This window comes from Mixophyes fleayi, chromosome 1 (genome assembly GCF_038048845.1).
Source record: "Mixophyes fleayi isolate aMixFle1 chromosome 1, aMixFle1.hap1, whole genome shotgun sequence".
Classification (NCBI taxonomy): domain Eukaryota; kingdom Metazoa; phylum Chordata; class Amphibia; order Anura; family Limnodynastidae; genus Mixophyes; species Mixophyes fleayi.
Genome location: NC_134402.1, coordinates 381,856,578 through 381,882,422, shown reverse-complemented (window position 1 = coordinate 381,882,422; position 25,845 = coordinate 381,856,578). Strand labels below are relative to the sequence as shown.

At 40.2% G+C, this 25,845-nt stretch overlaps 1 protein-coding gene across 3 annotated transcripts in view; it reads right to left on the bottom strand.

Moving 5' to 3' along the window:
• Positions 1-25,845, bottom strand: part of MCC (MCC regulator of Wnt signaling pathway) — a 256,345-nt gene that overhangs the window by 88,610 nt on the left and 141,890 nt on the right. For all 3 annotated transcript variants that reach the window (XM_075179709.1, XM_075179717.1, XM_075179725.1), the window contains 2 exons: positions 25,572-25,685; positions 4,676-4,818 (listed from right to left, as the gene is read on the bottom strand). In XM_075179709.1, coding sequence (XP_075035810.1) covers positions 4,676-4,818; positions 25,572-25,685 — 257 coding nt within the window. The remainder of the gene's footprint in view (positions 1-4,675; positions 4,819-25,571; positions 25,686-25,845) is intronic.

The window sequence follows — 25,845 nt, the reverse complement described above, 5'->3', positions numbered from 1 at the left end:
GATGTTCATTTAGAAATTTGGGTAAATTATACAACATGTGCAGCCTTTGCTCAAATGGACGCTTAAATCATAAGTCAAGTGAAAAACAAAGCAAAAACTTGTTGGGCATTTTGTAATATATGAAAATGATAATGCCATACTAAAGCTGCTATTAATAAGGACAGTTATGCACATATCTGCATCTCATATACTATATTTGCATTAAATCAATCTCTGATATAGGGTATGTTTCCTGGATTTTGCTGGAGATTTTCACAACTGGAAACTTTACAGTTGGAAAGAACATTTCCCTAGAATGGAGAATTTTGATGATCACGAAGTAGCAGAGTTACCACTAATAACATGAGCATTAACTTGCATGTGAATTAGGCACATCTGAATGTAAACAAGGTACAATGCGTTGTGTGCAGGATCCTGGTAAGTGTACAAATTAATCTTCTGCATTGTGTTGATTAGTGTAATCAGATAGATTCCTGATAATTGTATTTTGGCTGGATTAGTAGATGTGCCAACCCTATCTGCATTTCTGTTAGGAGATAAGACACTGACAGCATACTGTAATAGAGCAAGCACAATGCTATCTCAGACCTCCCTGCTTGGTTACATATACATTATAGAGATGCATAACATCTATACTCACAAGCAAGAATAACAGCGCAAAATGACTTGCACACCTATGAGATATGCACTGTTGCTTTTGCAAGTTGCAATAACTCCTTACTGTAAGGTGTTAAAGAAAATAGACCTGGTTATTAAAATAAAATAAAAGTTTTATGAACAATGGAAAATAAAGCTATGCTCAAAGTCCACAAAGAAAATAGTAATGGAAGGTTTATTGTTACAAAAATCTTGGAAAACCTTGAAAGAGAAATATTACACATAATTATAACAAATAAAAAAACAAAAACAGCAGGAAATAATGTTGCAGTGACATGTGAAGGTTTGGTAACCATTAAATGCATATCACTGTTCTTATTTTCTTCCCATTCAACAGTTTTAAAAATCTTCTGCGCTATTGTTTCATGCCCAAATTCTAGACTCTAGCCTCACAGCTCATCTCAGGCAAAAGATTGTCTTACAATGACCACAAAACACATGTGCATTGCTCTTTGATGTTGTAATGAATGTCAAACTGTCTTACTATAGGGCACGAAAACAAATGTTTAATGCAAGGTCAAACGGTTGACTCTGTTTAAAGTTTCTGCTATAAAAGTTGATGCAATGAAAGTTACCCGATTACCGCTTGAATTTCCAGAAGTTGAAAGATACAAATCTTATCCTAACTTTCAAGAAAATAAGTTCATGTTTATTAATGTGCTCTAAGGATGTCTTCACTGAATTATTAAGCAATCACGCTTTCAACTAGTGAGATTCATTTTTATTACAGATGAAGAAATAAGCGGTAAAATGTGGTTGAAAAGAGAGACATTTGTTTGTGCAAGTCATTAATCTGTACCTTGGCCAATAATTCAATGAGCTTAACACAAAATAGCTAACCAAATATATGTTTGTCAATATTCATATGGTGCAGCATGGTGACACAGTGGTTAGCATTGGTGCCTCACACAAAAATCCAATTTATGGATTATGCTATGTTCTCCTCGTGGCTTCTTTCGGATGCTCTGGTTTCCTCTCCAGTCCAAAAACATACTGGTAGTTTAATTGGCTTCTGAAATACTTGACCCCTATGTACATGTGTGGTAGGTTACATTGGGGCAGTGACATATGAATGATTAACATAGTCCCTTTACAGCGCTGAACAGTAAACATTCAGAACATGAGCTTTGGTGAGGTTTAGAATATATTGCACATGGACCTTTGCCCCTTTATAAAACTGACACATTAGAATTGCCTAGAAGTTGCAGATCATGAAGGCCTACTGGCTTACCACAAAGCTGAGCCCTAGGTATGACATCTTGCATGTCTTGTTTGCCACGTGAGAGCATGCCCACTACCACAAGCTAGGATGTGTTTACATGTTCAGTGGCAAAGACGACCCCCTCTTATTAGGACAATCTTTATGTAGAGGTGTCAACAACAGGTAGTGTGGAAAGAGACAAAGGAATGGAATAGTTGTTGGAATTCAATCAAAGATGTATTCCATGGTTATGTATTTCACATTATGATTTATCAAAAAGCCTTTTAATCATTGCCTTGTTTTAAAGTACTGTAAATCTTATTTCCATACTGCATTGTTCTGTAAATGCAAACATAGGCAGAACCTTTTCTCCACAGACATCCATCCTGTCACAAACCTCACCAGCATCTGTTCTGCCTCTTGTTGGATGCAGCTTTCTGATTTCACTGTGATGACATCATTGTCATGTGATGAAGACTATTCTATTAGTCTCTCATGAATTACAACAGTTCTGAATCACACAAGAGTGGCTCACCTGCTCAACTGCAGGCGTACAAACTAAGCCACTAGAAAGGGAGGGGTTTGCACTTGGTCCAGGTAGTAGCATGGGTGTATATCTCTAAAAGAGTTAGTACAGGTTTGCTGTGCCTTGTGTACAATTCTTATTGTCCCAGTTCAGTATTACCTGGAGTCTGAACTCATACCAGTTGCTGAGCCTTGGCATGTACCTCATATACTGGATCCTGTTTCCAAGCAAATCCCAATCCTATCTTGTTGTGAATTGCTGGGATTGACCCTTCATTTTGCTTTTTGGATTCAGCAAGTTTGTCCATGAGCCCTGATGAGCTTACCTGTTGTTGGGAGCGACATTTTATTTGCCAACAGCACCTCTCTGGTAGCCAGTGGGTACATTGTACGTTCAGCAGGATATTAAATTCCACCCTTATTTATTTATTTATGGCATATTTGCCATCACAGCAAGGCAGGGCATGTTAATTCTATGTTGGCACTTCATTGTTGTAGCCTGTAGTCAATGAAAGTGGGGAGAATTTCCTATAGACCAATCCATGGCCAAGAGTTACTAAATGGGTTGGGGCATGAAAATGTATCCTAAGAGTACAAGTTGAACTCCTAGGTATCATTGTAGCTCAGGAGCCAGCAGTGAGTTAGCCTGGTACTACAAAGCTTTGGACAATGGGTACTGGATAGTAAATTATATACAGATTAAATTCTATATTATATTAAAAACATCTCCTTCAGCCTTAAGGACTCTAAAGCTTGCTGCCTGAAGGCCTCTGTGTATAAAAAGCATGAAAAATGCTTCCCTGGCATATCATGTGATAACTTTGTAAATACATGAAAGTGCTTGTTCTACAAAGAAAGAAAAGCTACAAAAATTATATTTAAAATGAACAATGTTCATTACAATATCCCCCCTTTTTAATGGCTTGGTAAACCTTTGGTAAACTCCTATATGCATCAATCTGTATTGTACTATGCAGTAATTCATTTATCACAGAGGAGGGCAATAGAATGGAGTAAACACACTACACAAAACGTGTGCACATTTCAATCTTGTTCTCTACTTTAAATAATATGCAAGTTTTATGGGTCTATTTATTAAAAGAACAAAAAGCCCTATATTCGGCAAAAAAGGTTGGGGGTTGCCATTTCCAGTATTCGGATTCGCCAGCTTAAGATTTGTCTATTTAACAAACAGACTTTCTTTTCTTACTAAGTGCAGCCGATAGCCCAAACCTGAACCAGCTAGCCGGGCCATGCATGCTCAAATCCCCGAGACTGACCCTGGAAGCGGGAAGCTAACCCTTACTGCTCCAAGACAATATTTATTGGTAAACTGGGGCCATAGGTGAAGTTAGATTACCAAAGCTTCTCACTAATGAGAATATAGGGCATCGAAAGACACAAAGATGGTTGGTAAAGGGAGGTGTTTCTATATGATGTTTTGTCACAGATACATTATCATATCTAAACAGGATCTGATATTTCCTTTCCCAGATTACCAAACACTACTAATAAGGGAGTTGTCAATGTCACCCTTCATAAACATGGATGTCACAAGTGACTGTAGATATTAACACACAATTGGTGGATCTATGAAACTCAGTTCATGTTATGAGAAGAGACTCACACGCCCTCTGTTTTTGTCTTAGAGCCTTCTAGCCATCAGAAACTGTAGAGGAAACGCCCATAAGCCAATTATAAATCTTTAGCTATCTGGGACAAGTCTTCCTTGTACCTATAATTCCCATGGTATTTACATCCATAAACATATAAATGTTAGCACACATTGCATATAAAGCATTAACATTTTACTTCTAATGGTAATATTAAAACCTAATACATATTGATAAACAATGATTTAGATGTTCATTCCATCACACCCAATACTTTTATTTGTGGAGGTCATTTATGAAACACAAAACATCAGTGATGCCATGAGAGCCCGACTTTGTGCACCTAGATTCCTGTTACATTAGCCCAGTATAGTCATATATTTATAGAACTGCTAGCATATTTGTTTTGCAACAAATAACTAATAGATCCACAATTAAAATTAAGAAAAAAAAAAAAAAAAGATATAAATAATATTTTCTGCTTTTCATTGTGACTTATTTCATAGTTAACATACATAAATGAAGACTATAATACAATCATACAAAGACCTTTTAAATGCAAATCTAAAAAGGTAATGATTTTAAGAAATGTTTAAATACATAGCAACGAATGGGACATTCCTGCTACCAGTGATTCTCACTTACACTGTATAATGAACTGGTTTTATGAAGAACATACCTTATTGTTGTCCCTTGAAGTCGATCAATCTTCTTATTTAACTCTGCAATAATGCTGTGCAGTTCAGTGATTCTTTCTTCATATCGCAACGTTGTCCTCTCCTGTACATCCTCATGCTCCCTCATCAGATGGGACTGTTCACACTAGTGAAAGATACTAAGTTAAAACAGATACAACTAAGAAAGTTTGATGCTATCAGTAAACTCCTGTTTAAAGCGAACCTCACTATCTTCTGTGAATCCTGCTACCTTTGAGTTTGATCACCCACTGTTATGAGAGATGCAATATTCTAGCAGTCTGATGGATTGGCTGTTTTATTTATTCTTTAACAATCACAATTACAAACACACAGCAATTAGAATGATCAGGTCACTGACCTAAGCTATATACACACACAAGTATGCCAGTCTGGAAGCACTGAAAATTGGCAGCTGTAGAACTAAATCTGTGGTTGCTTCAGTTGCCAATATACAGAGCTTCTGAATGACAAGCCCTGAAACCGCACACCCACAATGAGGCACTCAACTATTTACTACAAGATTCAGGATAAGAAGAAACAAGTCCTATATCCATTCATGCAAATAGGGATTGTCTCCTTGCTGGAAGGGGTCTCAAAGTATGTAGACAAGTAGAACCTGTGACGATACACTGGCAAAACAGCAATAGAATTTATATAATGTTTACAAATTCATTCCATTTTTACTATAAACCATCATTAATGTAGTGTATATATACACGTGCCCTCTTGTCATTAATATAACAGGAAAGCATATACAGATTACCATAGTATGGGGTCAGCAACAGTGGAAATATTTACATTAAAATCACACTTTAGGAATATCTAATTATTTGCTTAGTTTATCTCTCTACTTTACCTGAGTAAGTGCTTTTGGAGGCCAATTATTATATTGGGCTCAGACAACAAAGGACATGATCTGCGAGTAAAACGCAATCAGAGTCCTACTTACACATAGCCTCCTGCTCTAAACATCACTGACTTTGGGCAGCTGACTTTTAGCCCCATAACTAGTGCTGCCAATACCTCGAACATCATAGGCCTGAAGCTAAAATCTAAGTTTCACAGTGGATAAATACTGACACTAACAGACTAATGCAGTGTCACATGTGACAGCTGATGCTCTGCAGGCAACTGGTACATTGTTGGCCTTCAGTGATTGACAGGTGCACTCACAGTGTCACAACCTGCCATACAAATAATGGCTAGACCTAGGCAAGATGACTTTTCAAAATGATCACCAGACAGTCTGTCTTTATTGCAGAAAGAGTGCCAGTCACTTATGGCTGGATGCGCAAATTGCAAGCGGTGTCCACAGGCACTCATAGCAAGGTGTTCTGTCACACTGGGAAGAGCACATGACTATGCTAGTGAGTAATAGACGTTATGCACTAAGACCAGGGCATACACTGGTGACCGCTCGTTTGGTTCCTGCCCATGGCTTGGATTATAGTCCTGGATACAGATTTGGTGCTCCATCTGCCTGACGGTTGCTGAACCTAGCCTGACAATGCCTTACCTTCTTTGTATCTGAACTCATGTCCAGATTTAGATCTGTTGTTGCCAATAACATTTCTGAGGAATATTGAGTACTGGTAACACTACTGAACAAAGGTAGATTAGCTGTGCACCAGCAGAAGACTATTGCATGTCACAGCTGCTTTGTAGATGTGAAGGGGGCTGCATTAAAGGGATACACAGATTTTTTTCCTTTGGGCATTAGCATTATGTTAGATCATTTGCCCACTTGTGTCCTGTATGAGTTTATGTTCTTTACAACTTAAAAGATGCATAATTGGGATAGCACCAGAATCCACATAATCCAAATATCATGGCCCATTTAAAAAAGTTTAGTTTTCCTGCAATTCAACAATATAATATTGTTGAGGCATTTCTGCTTCAACCTATTGATGCTGGAAATACTGAATCAAGTCACAAATATTGTAAGATTTGCCTATATCTATTACAGGAAATTAGTATTGCATAATACAAATCTTGTATTGGATAATCAACAAGTGAAAATTGACCGCTTGTTCCAGATTACAGCATTCAGTTTTTACCCTAGAATGGTGCAAACAAGTTCAGCAAAAATGTTAGATATCTGTGCACAGCGAATATTTGAAATAGGTTTGCAGAATATATAAATCTTTTGGGATATTAGAATGCTCTACTGATCTGCCATTTCTTAGTTACATATCTGCAAAACATTCCTCATATTAATTAGTCAACTAAGGTTTTAAATGTTTGACTTTTTCCACATAGGCCAAAGCAATAACTGACAATTGTTTAATAAGGCAAACTTGGTTAACACAGCTTACATTCCTTACAGCTACACGGCAATTAATAATTAATTGGTTCTCACAAGCACTAATACAACATACATTCATCATCATCACCATTTATTTATATAGCGCCATTAATTCCGCAGCGCTGTACAGAGAACTCACTCACATCAGTCCCTGCCCTATTGGGGCTTACAGTCTAAATTCCCACACACAGACACCGACAGACTATGGTCAATTTGTTAGCAGCCAATTAACCTACCAGTATGTTTTCGGAGTGTGGGAGAAAACCGGAGCACCTGGAGGAAACACACACAAACACGGGGAGAACATACAGACTCCACACAGATAAGGCCATGGTCGGGAATTGAACACATGACCCCAGTGCTGTAAGGCAGAAGCGCTAACCACTAAGCCATCGTGCTGTCCAATTGATGAGCCAATGTGGCTTTTAGTACACAAGATTTATCCATTTATTTCTTACTCAGAAACAGTCCCACAGTATATGTAAATTAAACAAGTTGGATGTATGAAGTGTATTTCATAGAGGTGTATTTGACACTAGTGTCTTTGTGCGTAACAGGAACCTCACATCACTACTATTCTGCCGTTACCCTGCCCTTTCCACAATCGGTCTATGGATTCCTGGATGTCGGTGTTCCCCTCCTCATATCCACTATGTTCATCACATGATGCCCTGTCCTCACTACCAATGTACAAGTGGACAGGTCACTGCGTGAAAGGTCAGTGTACGCATCACCTGAAATACCATGTGCTGCTGTTAGCATTATGATGACCCGATTGTCCATATGTTGAAGTAGGTGGATACAGAATAATCTGTAGCCAAACAGGAAATGAAGATTGCTAAAAAAAAAAAAAAAAGTGTTTCGCCCTCTATAACAAGGGGCCCCATGCTGGCAGAAAGGTTCACCAAGTCTTGCTGGTTGGGAAGCATAGGGAAGTCTATTTATCAAGGATTGCAGCGCTACAGGTACTGCCATAATCCTGCTGCTGTTATCCCCAATTGTATCTTGGGGAATCATTTTTATTTATACAAATAAATATATATATATATATATATATATATATATATATATATATATATATATATATATATATATATATATACACACACACACATATACATACACATATATACACACACACACACACATATACATACATATATAGATCCATACATATATACACACACAAAAAAAACACCCCAATATATATATATTTGTATGGTTTTTTTTATAAAGTGTAACTGAAATCCTAACCTAGCCTTCCAGTTCCACTGCTCATGCGCATATTAACTTGCTGGGTGACTGCTGGCTCAATCTCCTGGGAATGACCCAACAAAGTGGTTAGGTTAACTCTTAGCATTCTGAGCCATTCTGAGTATTGCTCAGCTGCGATGTTATAGACAGAAAATCTCTCATTGCTGTAACCCTTCGCTGCAAATGTGGCGACAGAAAATTGGCAGATTCCAAGGTGGATTTGACTCCAGTATAATGCACGGTAAAAACCCATGATGCCCCCAGTCTCTAACACACTCATTGGTAACTGTGATAATGTGATGGTAATGTCAGATCTTTGTGTCTTTCATTGTCTTTCTTTGAGTTGTGTGCAAAGCTTTAATCTGCCCACATTTACCCTGCCCTAGATAATCCAGTCTAGAAGCTCTTCAGATCTCTTCAAAATGTACCTATCTTGACTATGGAGTTCAAAATATAGTTCACATAGCTATTTAAAAGGAAAAACATTCTTTTAAAAAAATGTTATAGTGCTTCTGTGACTCGATCACTTATAAATAACTTATGGTATAAATTTATTTAAAGGAAATAGCACAAGGCGCTTATATATATATATATAATTGCAAATGCACCTTTTTGATATTGTGTATATTTTGGGGCAATATTTAATTTCTGAGACCAGGGGGAGAATTTTTTTTTTCTTTTTTTGTTTTAAACTTTCTAGAGGAAATGCCTTATTTCTGATGTATATATATGATACAATAAGCATTTGATTTAAAATCCTTTTTACATCTTGTTGTAAGGAAATGTCTTGTTTGGGGTTTACAACTTTTCCCGGGGAATCCTTTCTTTGGAGGAAATGTGTATTCTGCAACTGTTGGAAGAAAGGACTCATGCTAATTAGACCTTTTGATGTGTGAGGGACATAGGAAGATGTAATTAGACTTGCTGTTCACTGTAAGATGCAGCATATCACAGCAGGTTTTAAGATATCACAGATAAGCATAAATATTGTTAGCTTTGCAATGCATGCAAATCATGTTTGCGTAAACACATTGCATCCTGAATCTAAAAATAGCCTATGTCCAATTCAGTATAAAGAGCACCGTCTTGTACACTGAAATTTATCACTGATGTTTCATCTGACCTAACGACCGATACCTTAAATCAGTGGCACTGTCCTTGTCAGTGCACCTGAGCGAAATAAAACATCACTCTTTGCTTCAAGACCTTGCTTAACAATTTCTTCAATAATTGCTGTAATCCTTTGACCTGCAGATTAGACCCTAAATCTAATCCGTTCTCGGGCTGTTTCTGAGGTTAGACCAAGCTCTCCAGTACCCCCGCTCTTCAGCTACCCAGCAGCTTTGGCCAGTGTGATAGGCCAGGGGGGATCCATCCACAACCTGATCCATAGTAGGTGGTCAGGGGTACCAGCTCAAGTGTACCAGCACGGGAGTACACTAGCAGCGACAGTTACCCAGAAGGAACGTGTCTCTGGCCGCCATAAAGGAGCCCAGTGGTGGCAGCAGGCTTCTCCTACTGAGATAGGAGGGGCGTATTCGGAATAACGAAAGGGGACTGTTGCAAAGTAAACCCAGACGGTTCCCAGCAACAACAGACAGGGTGGCGTAGGCGGTCCATCGTGTCACAGCTTCTTTTTGCAGAGATATTTTGTATAAAGAGTTATTGTAGAATAAAGTCAAGTATATAGCAAAAGTTTCCAGCAAGATGAGACTGCCATTTACCAGGAGTGATGGTAACAATGCTACAATTAAATCCTCGATAAGTTGGTCTTTTTTGACAAGTGGGAGAGGAGCCCCAAACCTAGGGCCCCATGGGTTCTTAAATCAGGCTCAGATGAGCAGTAACTTGCAGCAAAAACTAAGGAATTAATGAATCATAAATCCATAGTATTTTGGGATGTTTTAGGGAAATACAAATAGCAGATAAACATGTGAAAAAAGATTTTTTCTTGGGAAAAGTTAACAAAAGTTTGGTCGTTTGCACAGATGTATCATTAACAGCAAATAGTTGAGCTTAATTTTAAAGCCAAGAGACAATTAAAACAGTCTGGTAATATAAATCCAGGTTGTGGAAAACTATGACAACAAAATGCAGAACCACACATTTAGGTAGATAGACACATTATACAAAGGTCAAGAAAATTGAACATCTCTTAGTCACTGATAAACCCAGAATGGAAACGTAACAGTTCTGTGTGTACTGAACGTATGCCAAGAAAAGTGTGACTTCGCACCATATTATACTGCATTCTATATTAAACTGCATTCCAGTCGTGAGGTAATCAGATCTGCACACTAAACATCTGGCTAAAGTCAGGAAACAGCCTTCAAGGCACTGCCATATTGTCACTACTAGTGGACAGTTCTTTAATCGTTCTTTAATCCATTAAACCCAGAAGACCTTTATTGTATTACCAGGCCATATTAAAACCTAAGAATTATTTTTTCTTCAAAACAAAAACAGCATCATCCTTACAAACAAAACTATTCTATTCTTATTTTACAGTAATCAAGAATTTACAGATTGTAACCCTGTGGTTTTATTTCAATAGATTATGAGAAGGACAAAATTGGATCACAGCTGTTGAAAGATATGGAGATGGGGAAGAGAAGGAAATGAAGAATATTTTATCTTGAAAAGATGTCTCAGATAGTGGTTTAGCCAAATAACGAGAGAGCTTGCAGTGAATATAATGAAGGTGACAGATTAACACTATTTTATTACAAGTCTCTGGAGGAAAAGGCAAGCAGGATGATTCAGCACTGTGCAATTATGTCTGTAGTAATTTGCTGGTTAAATGAGACAAAATGTCCTTTCATTGAGATGGGTCTCCAATCAGTAGGTTCACCACAGTAACATAACTCACTGTGAAGGCCATGTGGCAGCTGAAGTTCACATGTTCTACAAGTAAAAGGGAGCTATGCCGGGAAATCCACTCCCATATAATCGTCCATCAGCAGAAAGTTTTCAATGCTGAGAAAATGAATGTAATAATCTGGGTTTCCCAAACTCAGTCCTCATGACCCACTAACATTGCAGGTTTTCCAGATGACAAGTGAAATAAATTCCACCTGTGGATCTGTTACAATGTGTCCGTCAGTAATGAATACATCTGTGCTAAAGCAAGGAGATATGGAAAACCTACACTGTTAGGGTGCCATGAGGACTGGTTTTAGGAAGTCCTGATCTAAATAGTGGCTGTTCATGTCCCAGAGCTTTAAGACCTTCCCATAATGGTTAATCTTTAATAGTTACCAAACTGCTATTCCAATACTGAATAAGCTATGTGCAGACACTGCAGATTGCCAAGTTCCTCACTACTAGCCCCTTATGAAATCATTTGAAGGACCTGCAGACCTACATTTCCATGCACCAAGGTAGTGTGATATCACATTGAAGTATATTATAGAGGCAGATCATCTATGGAAATTGTGGTCTGCAGACATGTCAAATTGTTTTCATGCTAGCTAGGAACAGGGAAGTCGGACACAGCTTGATCAATGAGAGAGTAGACAAAATATAAATAAAAACAAACATAACAAATTAAATGCAGCAATGAAAACAAAGGGGAGAGAAGGCCCTACTCATGAGTGTCCAATATGAACAGGGCACAGCAGAAAACAAGAGGAATGAGTATGGCTCAGAGTGGAAATTGGAATATGTTTTAGTGTGAATAGTATAGGTCGGCGGTTCCCAAAGTGTGCGCCGCGGCTCCCAGGGGTGCCGCGGGCCAGCTCAAAAAAAAAGAAAGAAAGCAGAAACTTACCAATCCGTGGGGCGCCGGGACCCAGCAGCCTCCTCTCTCCCGCAGCTGTCACTGAATATCGACGTCAGTGACAGCTGCGGGAGAGAGAAGGCTGCTGGGTCCGTGCGCCCCGCAGATTGGCAAGTTTCTGTTTTCTTTCTCTTTTTTTTGGCTGGCGCCTGGCGCGGGACAGAGGAGGGGGACAGAGGGCAGAGGAGGAGGAGGAGGGGGACAGCGTGAGAGAGGGCAGTGTGTCTGGATGCAGAGGGGGCAGTGTGCCTGGATGCAGAGGGGGCAGTGTGCCTGGATGCAGAGGGGGCAGTGTGCCTGGATGCAGAGGGGGCAGTGTGCCTGGATGCAGAGGTGCATTTTTGCATACAACTAAAAAAGTATATCTGTCGTGACCTAAATACTTATTACAATTTTTTGACTCAACTACCTCTAAAACAGGACTGCTCAGTAATTATTTTGGAGGGGTGCCTTGAAAAAATTTGGAGACTCTAAAGGTGCCGCGAACTGCAAAAGTTTGGAAACCACTGGTATAGGTGATGGTGTTATGGCCGGCAGAAAATACCATAAACTTGTAGAACAGGCAGGAGAGGTCTTCGATTGTAGCAGCCGCCTTTCCAGGAGAGCTGAACATGCTCACAGATACTCAGATGCCCCCAGGTCTTTAACTCAGAGTAGTACAAGTTTATAGTATTACTGCAGCGCAGGCAAGGGCCTGATGGTAGAAGGTAAAGGAGCCCAGAAACAGGCAGAGGTCAGAGGGGCTATAGCAGACAGCACAATGAAGTTCAGGCAAGTGTCAGGGCCGGCAGAAAGCAATGCATCCGGAAAACAGACAGAGGTCAGTGTCACAGGCAATCCAACAAAGTCCAGTAAGCAAGCCAAAGGTCATACACGGAAAATCAATCAATTAACTTAACAGGAGCAGGAGGAAGGAGCAGGTCAGCAACAGGAGCTGGAGCTATAACTGGCAGTAAATGGAGATGAGGACCAAATGACAGCAGAGTGCCCAGCTGAGCTCATACCGCTAGCCAATGAGGCTGGCCGGGCGTGGCGGCAGGGAGAACTAAGCCTCCCGGTTGCTGCCTAGGCAACCGGGGCGAGGAGGGAGGAAGTGGCATCCCGGTCATCATGGTAACGGCAGGGACACCAGAGGCACCAGGAAGCGAACCGCGGCGGCTGGCAGTGGAGCAGCGGCTCGTGACTGATGGTTGCAAAACTCCAATAAAGAGAAGGGATTCAGAGAGTAATTAAATATTTGAAGGAGGTGGGAAAGTCTGATCGGGAATGGTAGGGAATTCCATAAGTGGGTAAGTGGCATGTGAGAAGTCTTGTAGGTGGAATTAAGAGGTGATTACCAGAGACAGGACAAGGCCAGAGGATGGTCAAAGAGGGTGAGAGGGAGAGTATTTTTAGACAAGATATATGAAGGGGTAGGGTTGTTGAGGGCTCTGTGGGTAAGGGTGAGTAATTTGAAAAGTAAGTTGGTGCTACTGGTGTGGAGCGATGAAAGCGGAAGATCAGCCCTTGTGTCAGCATTTAAGATTAATTGAATTGGGTACAGATTGGTGAGGGGAATTCCAGAAAGGATGAGGTTGTAGTAGTCAAGGCGGAAACTGATGAGAAATATTGCCAGAATATGCCTTTTTTTTTACTCAAGATACTACCAATACTATTATACACTAAGGTGGAGAAAACCGGATTTATGAGAGAATCTAGATGTGAGATATAAAATAGATGGCAAATGTGACACCAAGGCAGCAGCTTGGGAGACTGAGGAAACTGTGGTGTTAGTGACAGTGAGAAAGATTTGAGGGGGAATGGAGACTCTGGGGAAAAGGGAAGATATGTTCTGTTTTGGGCATGTTGAGCTTAAGGTAGCATTGGTAACAATACCCATGTGGAGAGAGCAGAAAGACAGTTGGTTACATGAGATAGTACAGAAGGGTAGGAGATGTAGATTTGGGTGTCATCTGCAAAGACTTGGTACTGGACTCCGAATCCATTCCCCAAGAGAACAGGTATACCGTAAGAAAAACAAAGGCCCAAGAACAGTGTCCTGAGGTACACCAACCTTGATTCCAAGTACCTGCACTGTGTATAAAAGAACAGATATCGGTACAAGTCCAGGGGTTTGGAGGCACATGGGCCAACTGCAGGCAGGGAGATCCAGGGCTCCCACCACTGGCTATGGTTACTGGGAGAATATAATTTGTTTGCTTGTGTTGCCTTTATACGCATTACTAATACAACACTTCTCTATCCTTTTGAATTTGGACAGTCATTTTATTACTGCATTACTATATTTATAACTAAACTGGATATTCATCATAAGCTTCTGCTTATTGTTTTAGAACCTCCAACTCTCTATTCGGTACAGTTCTACAGTAAATGTTTTTTCCTTCTGTTTGGTGTTATCAATTTGTTGGACATCTTTCTGTTGTCTCCTGGAGGTTCATCATATTTGTTCAGGTTTCACATGAAGAGATCATCAAGAGAGCCCCTCCTCTATGCAAGACAGGTATAGCTCAACTGCCCTACTCTGCTGCACAGGAGGAAGATACAGCTGAACTGCCCTACTCTGCTGCACAGGAGGAAGATACAGCTGAACTGCCCTACTCTGCTGCACAGGAGGAAGATACAGCTGAACTGCCCTATTCTGTACATTTAAAGAGGTACAACACAGTTGCCCTATTCTGTGCACAAAGTGATTCAGCTCAACTGCCCTATTCTGTACATGAAAGACAGATAGAACTTGACTGCCCTATTCCGAACAAGAAGGAAAGTCTAAGTTTAAATGGTGCCTAAAATTGCTACAGAGATTTCTCCCAGGACACTTGATACATGGTCTTTATAAGGTCTATCCTGTCACTGAACCCAGGTCCTCAGTCACTGGGGGCTGCCATGATCAAGTGATCCATCACAGCCTCCTGTTTCCCCAGCATGTCTAACCCTCTGCTGATCCTGGTGCGCCCGCATACTACTTCTTCCCATTCAAGTCTTTCCTCTGCCTTGATCTCCTCGCAGCACCTGATTCAGCCAACTAACCAGACAGACCTGCTGCACCAGATACTTCCTGTATCATCCTATGTTACCTTCCTCCTCACTCACTCTTGTTTTAAGATGAAAGGATAAGTGACTTACCTCAAGTTTCCTAGAATGTTCAGAGCACCTACACCTGTGTGGCAGCTGGTGAGCAAACGAGCAGCATAACTTATTCACACTATATCGCTTTCCTTAACAAGGAGAAGTGCATCTTGCTCACGTAATGCCCTGAGGACCCTTCCCTTCACCCCCTCAGTTTATGTTTTCATATAGAAAATGTGAGGATTGTATTCTCCTTTATTGGTGCTAGTACTTAGATATACGTTTGTAATACCTGATGATCCTCAATATAGAAAGATTAAACCAAAAAATAAAACAAAAGAGAGTACAAGCAGCCTGGCAGGGAAATACAAGTGGGGTACAAAAAAAATAAAATAAGCAAGTGGAGGAGTGAGTGGCCAATGCAGCTGTTACACCCCAGAGAAGCTCAGAGTCAGCTCAGCAATTAAGAATGCAAATAAGGGGAAGAGTAACAGGGCTTCTGGGGAGAAGCCAAGTGCTGCCTACACAGCTTGGTGACATCAGGTGCTACCAGTCTCCAAAAATAGCAGTGAAAAATGGATAAAATTGTGAACTTACTGCTGCATTGAACTTTAAAATAGACAATCCCTGAAAAACATATTTTACCTTAATAGTTTATATGTGAAAAGTTAAAATTTTGGGTTTCGTGTTGTTTAAATATGAATATAAAGCAGGTAACTGTCTCAGATGCAGAACCATACAGCGATCCATGTCCAGTAAGAACCGGGAACATTTTTACACATTATATTACCCCAAAAAAAAGAAAAGCAGAGCAACAAATAAAAAAAACATAATAGCATTTGACTCTACTGGTCTAACAAGGTCAATTTCATATAGGATTGCTTAAATGTACGCCATGGATTTGTGTACCCTGATTGTTAACTCTATACTCAGGTCAATTTCTGTGATTGAATATTACTGAACAATGAAAGAAGGGTAGCAGCCAGAAGATTGATAGAGAATAGATAACAGTTGACTTCAGAAGCAGCAGTAAAACACACAGACGGCTGTTTGTGTGTCTGTAATAATTTATAGAACTGAAGCTTGAAGGCTTCTAAGATGGATGTTACACCTTATTTCTACTATGGCCTTGTGCTCCTTATAAAAACTCAAGTTATCACCCATTATTAAAACTACAGCAGCCAGTATATTCCTCTGGCAACAGAGATTTACTACTGTATACACCCATATGTGTAATGATTGCAAAAGATAAAGAGCACTGAACAGCAGGCATTCTATTTTACTGCAGAGATTTGTACATAAACATCCATAAGGTCAATTCTGGTATTACAGGAAATACTGAATAGTATATCACAAGTAAATATGTGCATTTGCAGTCAGCAAAACAATAACCATACTGAACTAGTGATGAGCGGGCTCGGATTTCGCTAATCCGACGGGATCCGAGCACTGTTCGGGTACTTCCGCCCGCGAAAAAAATCCCAAACGAGGCTATGACATCAAAGTCTCGCGTCGGATCTCGCGAGACTCGGATGTCATAAATTCACCGCTCGCGGCCGCCATCTTCATTCTGGCTGCGAAAACTCGTGAGGGAGGTTGTAGTTAGAGCTCCTGTCCTGCTTTTGTTTTCAGTGATTTCCTTTGAGATCCTGTGCTGAGTTCAGTGGTGCTGCCTGTGTCCTGTTCTGCTAAGGGCATTGTTATTTGAAAATTATTAAAAAGTTATACAAAAATAAAAAAAAAAATAATTAAAAAAAATTATAAAAAAAGTCTCTGAACCTATTCATATATATTGCAGTAGAATTTTTTTTACTGTTCCTGCAGTCAAGAAATATTAGTACTGCAATATATAAAAAAAACGTTATATAGTTTATATAAACTACGTTTATTGTTGCAGCTGTACCCAAAAATAGGTACTGCTATTTCAAAGTCAAACTACATTCACTGTTGCCTCTGTACCAAAAAATAGGTACTGCTGTATAACTCCAGTCCAGTGGTACTCTCCTGTGCCGCAGATAATTTGTAAAGGCTTTGCAGAGTGAGTGTGGTTTAGGGGTACGCTCTCTTGTGCTGCATATAATGGAGTACCAAAATTTGGAGGATAAAGTAGGGAAAGATCAAGAACCACTTCCTCATAATGCTGAAGCTGCTGCCACTAGTCATGACATAGACGATGAAATGCCATCAACGTCGTCTGCCAAGGGCAATGCCCAATCTCCTAGTAGAGGGCATGTAAAATCCAAAAAGCCAAAGTTCACTAAAATTAGCAAAAAAAGAAAATTTAAATCATCTGAGGAGAAACGTAAACTTGCCAATATGCCATTTACGACACGGAGTGGCAAGGAACAGCTTAGGCCCTGGCCCGTGTTCATGACTAGTGGTTCAGCTTCACCCAAGGATCTAAGCCCTCCTCCCTCCCCCCACCTCAAAAAAAAAAAAAAGAAAAAAAAAAAAAGAGTTATGCTGTCAGCAACAACAAAGCAAACAACTCTGCCTTCTAAAGAGATGGCATCACAAATCCCCAAGGCGAGTCCGAGGGTGTTGGTGGTTGCAAAGCCTGACCTTCCCATCACTGTACAGGAAGAGGTGGCTCCTTCCACCATTTGCAGCACGCCCTCTGCATATGCTGGAAGGATCACCCACAGTCCAGTTACAGATTTGGCTAATGAAGGTGTCAATGTTGTACACCGGGAAGAGGATATAGATGTAGCTGGCGCTGAGGAGGAACTTGACGAGGAGGATGCTGATGTGGTTATCTTAAATGACGCACCAGGGGGGGAAAAAGTTGTTGTCCATGGGATGAAAAAGCCCATCGTCATGCCTGGGCAGAAGACCAAAAAATGCACCTCTTCGGTCTGGAGTTATTTCTATCCCAATCCGGAAAACAAATGTATGGCCATATGTACCTTATGTACAGCTCAAATAAGCAGGGGTAAGGATCTTGGCTACCTAGGGACAACATCCCTTATACGTCACCTGAAGAACCTTCATAATTCAGTGATTAGTTCAGGACCTGTGGCTAGGACCGTCAGCAGTCCAGGGATACCTAAATCCCTTGGTCCTGTTGTATCCACACCAGCAACATCCTCCTCGTCAATTTCCTCCACGATCTCGATCAGAGATAGTCCTGAAGTCCAGAAATATTAGTACCAGAGATTAAACTACGTTCACTGTTCCTGCAGTCCAGAAATATTAGTACCAGAGATTAAACTACGTTCACTGTTCCTGATTGGTTTGTTAAAGTGCGAATGTCCTATTTCAACAACATCATCCCAAGGACAATTCAATCTTGCACCTCTAGCAAACTGCCATCCTGTCTGCCACTGCAGTGCCACTCCTAGATGGGCCACATGTTTGTGCCGCCCACTTGTGTCGCTTAGCTTAGACATCCAGCTACCTCGGTGCAACCTTTTGGACTAAAAACAATATTGTAAGCTGTGTGGTGTTCAGAATAGACAAGAAATTAGTGGAAATGAATGTTATTGAGGTTAATAATAGTGTAGGAGTGAAAAAAATAATAATATGGATTTTAGCACTTTTTATGCTTTTTGGGTTCTGATTTTTTTTTAAAAGTCAGAACCAAAACCTTTCGTGGGGTGTTTTGGCAAAACAAATCAGAACCCAAAACCCAAAACACCAAAAGTGGCCAGTGCACACCCCTATACTGAACCAGAATGAAACAATACTTGCATGCAGAGTGTAATTATTGATAAATAAGTGTACCAGTTGCAGTAATTTTTGGAGCTGAATTAAGAAGGACGCAGGTTTTCAATACACTAGATAGCATTAACATCATTAAGGCATGTGGCACTTTGTATCTTATCGATACCTCCTAATGATTTGAAAGAAATGTGGGTCAGAGTAAGGACGAGAGGTGTCGATTCATAAGTCTTAGGCTAGGTACACACTGGAGTGCTTTTGGGCAAAACAGCTGACATACGACCGTTCGGACGGAAGTCAGGTTAGTGTGTATAGTGACACGATGGTCGAAAGTCGTTCCAAAGATTGTTGGCTCATTTGGTTGGTCACACTGTTTAATATTTTCCGACCAATCATGTAGTGTGAATGCACTCACGCCCACGATCTCCATAGAGTTTACCGAGTCTGCCTCTTTTCAGCCGATGCTAGCGATGAATGTCCCCGTGAATAAATGTAGAGAGTGCTGTAGAAGAAATAATTAATTTGTTCATTCTGAGACAGAATGTTTCAATTCAGAGTCACAGAGCTGAAGAAATTCATTAGGACATGTGGATAGCTATAACAAAGCAGTTTTAATCAGTGTAACAATGCGACCATAATGAATGAATGAATGAATATTGTGCTGTCATTCTTTGAAGACTAGAGAACCAGAGGAAGGGCACAGATCTGAAGGTAAATCGTGTCAGTGTGTATGGATGAATTGTCAGACTGATCGGACTTTCAGTCGTAGTTACAATCATTGAGATAACACTTCTGTCAGAAATTTCTCCAGTGTGTACCTAGCTTTACACTTCTGTAAGGCAGACGGCTAACTTTGTCCATGGATGGAACAGAACTGGACAGATTGATAGACAGTTTAGGATGACAGTTATTTATTTGTGAATGTTTGGGAATCAAACTCATGACCCCAGTGCTGTGAGGCAGAAATGCTAAGCACTAAGCCATCGTGCCGATACTTGTGGTACTATAGAAACAAGTCAAGTTGTAAAGTTCGTTAAAATCTCATTGTAAGGAAGCTGAAGAGGTGCATGGGTGACAGATTAAATGTGATCAGATGAATTCCGATTTGATATATAAAAGACGATCGGCAATAGTGAAAAATCCTAATCTGGTCATATAGAAGTTCTTTGGCGTGTGTGTATTCTAAACAACCGACAAAAGATGTGATGCAACCGTTCATTCCCAATCAGATCAGAATTTTAAAAATCAGAACATTTCTCTCCAAAGATGGCCAAAACCATTACATAAAAATGCCAGATCAAGGAGTAGAATTGCTCAAACATTTCAGCCTCATACAGGACTCTGAGGCTTCCACTTCAACTACTTTGTCTCAGCAGAGATCCTCTGCTCCGACTCCTGTCTGGCAGCAGCCATGATCCACGATTATAACTTGAATCCAGGGGGTAAATGTATTAACTTCCGATTTTTTCAACTCGCCACTATTAAAATGCCTTTAAAGCCATTTGCGCTTTAAATTTTCACTGCTGACGAATGCCTTTAGAGCCACAAAGGCATTGAAATATTCCCCAGCACACTGCTATAACCAGCAAAGGAGCTGCTATTTCTATGTGTACATAAAAATGCAGAAATATCAGTTGCACACATTTGCAAGAAAGTCACTCACCCCGTCAAAGCAGTTTTTGGGCCATACATATATGCGTTGAGAGCTAATTTACCAAGAGGTACCAAACAATCCTCCAAATGGCAATACAGAAAAAGCGCTCCCCATCAGCTACGGATGCTAACATGCCCCTCAAACAAACAAAACAGAAGTGGAAATTGCTCAATCAATTTATAGCAGGTCCATTCAAGCAGGTGCTTGAATGGACGGGGTTATCCAACAAGAAATCAAGGAGCAAAAGTGCCTTGACAGGGTAAGGTAGCTTTCCAAACGTTTGCTAATGGGTGCAACTGAGATTTCTGTATTTTTATATTGGCTATACTGTATAAATGTGCTGGGGGATATTTGTCAGATATATTATACTCAGGGGTTCTATAAACCAAACTTTAGCGTCAGTAAATGCTCCAAACACGCAGCAGGGAGCTTATTTGGCCAACTTCTTCCAGCAACTATCTCAATCTACAGAACACATGACCATCACAGGAGGGGAGGAGATCCAACATTAGATAGATGCACCCAAACACACATCACACATGTATACAGGTCATACTAAAGCGGCCTGTAAACTAAAATCCCTGTTGAAATAATTTCATTTATATGATGCCTTGCGAGTACTTTATCCCTCAGCCAGAGCCTACACACATTATTCAGCCCTCATGACTTATACTCAAATAGATTTTTTTTTTGTAGACCACTTAACCCAGAAACTAAATGGGGTCCAGGTCTTCCCTGTGTTCAGGTCTGATCCTGAAGCTATTGAATTATTGCTACTTTTTCTCCAGCATTCACAAGTCCGTCCTATATGGCATCTCAATGAATCATTACGCCTCAAGCAAGAGTATAGTCATCAGATATCTCAGGCTACCACATACTACATAGCTCACAATATCTCCGCAGAGGTTTCACAACCTATCCTATGGGAAGCCTACCCTTATCAAAATTACAGCGACACAGAGACAGAGAGAGAGCGCAAACGGGTCCTTGAGCACCAAATTCAACAGGCAACATAACTCCACCAAACCCATCCAAAAAAGCGCTTGTATACAAAAATTCTCTCAATTAAAAGGGCAATTAAATCAAATACTATCAAAACATGCTGCAAAAACACTACTATGGGTCCATCAAAAATATTATGAAAAAGGCGATAAAGCCCGATACCATTCTTGCACGTAAGCTTCGAGCCCGATACACTCAATAAAGACTAATGTCACCGAAAGCCTCTGTGCAATCTTCATTAAGAAGTGAACCCCCAGTGTTTCTGTCACTATTATGCTTCCCTTCACGATTTAAGTCAGACAATAGATGACCCAATCTTGCTTAAGGAAAACATTAAGTTACCTCCGCTCATGTTGACTACTCAAACGTACTAGAATGCAATTAGAGTCCCTCAGTACAGAAGTCACAGCAGAAGAAATATTAAACTGCCAGTCTGCCTCTGGCCGTGACGGGTTCACTGTTTGCTGACCAGCTGATCCCCATACTCACAGAGTTGTTCAACTCTATTTTAGAGAGAGGCAAATTTGACAAGGCCACCACTGGAGTAGGAATTGTAGTTATACCCAAACCACATCGAGATCCAACCTAGGCAAGTAGTTATAGACCCATATCTCTTCTTAATGTGGATTTAAAGCTTTTTGCAAAATACTGGCAAATCGATTAGGTACTGTCCTCCCTTCACTTGTCCATCCTGATCAGGTTGGTTTTGTACCAGGAAGGAAGGCTTCCAACAATACCAGAGGGATAATCCATGCAGCTAGCAGTACATCTCTTCCTGCTCTAGTGGTCACATTAGATGCCGAAAAGGCCTTTGATAGAGTTTCTTGGCCTTTAATCCTTTAATGCAGCAGACCCTGGTAAGCATTGGGATCCATGGGGCTCTTTCTAGAGACACCTCAGCTCTATATCTCAGTCCTACAGCCGCAGTATTAGCTAATGGATACATATCCTCTTCCCTTCAACATAAACTATGGAACCTGCCAGGGTTGCCCCTTATCCCTGTTACTTTTCGCTCTTATTATGGAACCTCTAGCAATGAAAATTAGAAATAATCCTGACAACACAGGAATCCTCAAAAGCTCAAGAGATCTTAAAATCGCTCTATATGCCGATGATGTTCTAGTAACAATATCTAAAAAAAACACATATCTCTACCTAACCTCTTTAAATAAATATCTGACTATAGTTCTCTCTCAAACTAAAAACCAAACACAGATAAATCTGAAATACTAGACTTCAATATTCTCCAACTGACTGTACAATCTCTCAAAGCTAATTATCATTTCCGTTGGCAACATAAAAAGATCAAATATCTCGGGGGTTTTACCTAACAAAGGATTATTCCCACCTTTCTCAGACACCTCAAAAAAATAAAACATGATTTAACACAATTAAATAAACTCGTTATCTCCTGGATTGGCCGTATGGCCTCTGTTAAAATGAATCTCTTGCCCAGATTACTTTAATGTGGCACACACTTCCAATCCAAGTTCCCTCACCACATACAACATACACTTTCCAAATTTATTTGGGCAGGGTGTAGACCTAGGGTACAAATGCAAATTCTTTCTAAACTGCCGGACGTCTAGGCCTCCCAAACATTAAAATACTACCAAGCAAAGTCCTGATGAAATTTTTCCCTACATTTTCAGATCTCCAAACACGACTGGACAAGCAAAATAATCTATCAATATCTCCATATCAGACATAATTTCTTAGAACAAAATCAGAGCTTCCTTCAATGTTTATATCCTTCTTTATTGTCAATTCACTCTGACTAAACACGTATTGTATGATATGTATTTTATATGTTGACTTGTAGAAATCAATAACATATTTTTTAAAAAAACAATTTATTTTTTTATCTAAAAATGTATATAGCGCAAGCGTTTATTCTAGAATTTTTTTTTTAAAAAATAAATAAATATGGCTGCATCTGTAGTCAGCCTAAGTGTAAACACAATGCGAGTGAAGGATTTTGGAAGGAGAACTCTGCTTTCTGATCTGTCACAGTGATTTTATACAAGCATAGGATAGAACATGGAGAGTGGGCTTAACCCTATTATCGTATTGACTAGGTCTTTAAAGTAGAAGGTCATTTCTGGTCTGTGACAGGTGCTGACACTAGACATTAGATGGATCCGTAGGTACTGAAGTGGCATTTAGAACTGATAGGGTCAGTATGTGAGAGATACTTGGCAAATAAAAGTAAAAATGTATAGTGATTTCAGCAAATTAAGATTCATGAGGTCATGAATCAAAAACTTGAAAATGTATATATGCATACATACTGTGCATACATGTATACAGTATTGCTCATTGATAAAGATCACTTTATCTGCAGACATAGCAGATAATACATTAGAACACTTAACATGATGCTTTGCAGTAAGCCTGTATACTACAAAAAAAAATTCTCAAACAGGGTTCACAAATGTCTAATACTTCACAGGACAAATTGGGCATTTCATATGACCATCAGTACACGATATGACGCCCCACAATTCCTTGAAAAAGATTTCTGATCTTGTATCAGCTGGTTCTATGTGGAAATTCTGGTATACTAGGCACAATGGACGGCTTTTAGTCACCTTTGATCCACACCACACCCTATTTAAAAATGATTGCACAAACCAACCTTACAAGATATCTTTTCATTTGACACATTTAATGAAAGAACTCTACAGTATTAAAAGAATCCTCCAATGTTTATAAAAGTGAATAATTCTGCAGGTAGTGACACCTTATATTTGGCAGTTTCACAATGTAACTACACCCCTTTAATATACACTCAGATTTGTTAAAGAAAATTTAATATATGACAACTACAACTGCTTATTATCATGTAACAATAAGACTTCCTCATTCAGCTGTAGACAAGTCTTGGACTATTCATGCAGTGCTTGTAAGTCCTTTAGACAAGGACCGCCCATAGCACTGACTGTTCTCAAGTTTTCTAATACCTGTGAGAAATGGAACAAAAACCTGTACTCAAGCTTTGAAGAGAGCCCCTATCCAGGTTCTACAGTTAATTTTTATTACATGTTTTATAGTGCCAAGTGCACCATTATTATCATCTTTTATTTATGTAGAGCTGTACATTTAAGGGATCATGAAACAAATGACATACGATGACATGAAAAACAAGTTAAAGAGGACTCTGCCCAAATGAACTTACAATCTAAGAAGCATGAGAACACGACACAAAAGATAGTGGGTAAATAATTGTAACTGTTATGGCAATATTTTCCAGGCGGCTACAGGCACCGTGCTAGTTCCTGGCTCTGGGCAGCAGGCGGCTACAGGCACCGTGCTAGTTCCTGGCTCTGGGCAGCAGGCGGCTACAGGCACCGTGCTAGTTCCTGGCTCTGGGCAGCAGGCGGCTACAGGCACCGTGCTAGTTCCTGGCTCTGGGCAGCAGGCGGCTACAGGCACCGTGCTAGTTCCTGGCTCTGGGCAGCAGGCGGCTACAGGTACCGTGCTAGTTCCTGGCTCTGGGCCAGCAGGCGGCTACAGGCACCGTGCTAGTTCCTGGCTCTGGGCCAGCAGGCGGCTACAGGCACCGTGCTAGTTCCTGGCTCTGGGCCAGCAGGCGGCTACAGGCACCGTGCTAGTTCCTGGCTCTGGGCCAGCAGGCGGCTACAGGCACCGTGCTAGTTCCTGGCTCTGGGCCAGCAGGCGGCTACAGGCACCGTGCTAGTTCCTGGCTCTGGGCAGCTGGTGGCTACAGGTAGTGTGCTTGTTCCTGGCCAGTTGGTGATTATAGGTACTGTGCTAGTTTGTGATCCCAGGCCGTTTTTATGCATCATGTAGTAATAAGGAGAGAGTACATCATATATTGAGATATATGGGTGATAGTTTGACTCAAAAGCAGATTAGAGCTTTCCAAGCAGACTTCCATCATACTTTTCAGGTCTCCTGTTGAGGCAGCGATACTACTACGCATAGAAAGTGTGCTCTATTAAATACTCTCTCCTGGACAAATGAGGTCACAATGAAACCACTTTTTATTTTTTTGCTTTCTTATAACATCTAATGCATTATGTAATAGAGCATAAAAAGTTAATGAACCTTTTGACAAGTTCTCTTTAAAACACGCTTCTTCCTTTGATACTATAAACACAGTCACGTATTCCAAATGTGGTAACGTTTTCCTACCTGAGATTTGGCAAGTTTCTTCTCTAAATTATCTCGTTCCCGCTCTGTCTGCTGAAGACGTTTATTTAGCTCCACTATGTCTCCTTTTAAAGAAGCCAGGGCTGCTAGATGGAGCTGAAAGAGAGAGAAACAGCAGGTGAACATAGCTACAGATTTTGTACAAAAACAGGAAAAAGTTTTGTTATTAAATAGGAAAAATAATTGTCATCTTTATCTTGTTCACCACAGTGAAAAACTAATTATTGGTTTAATTTAATTTACAAATACATTTTTC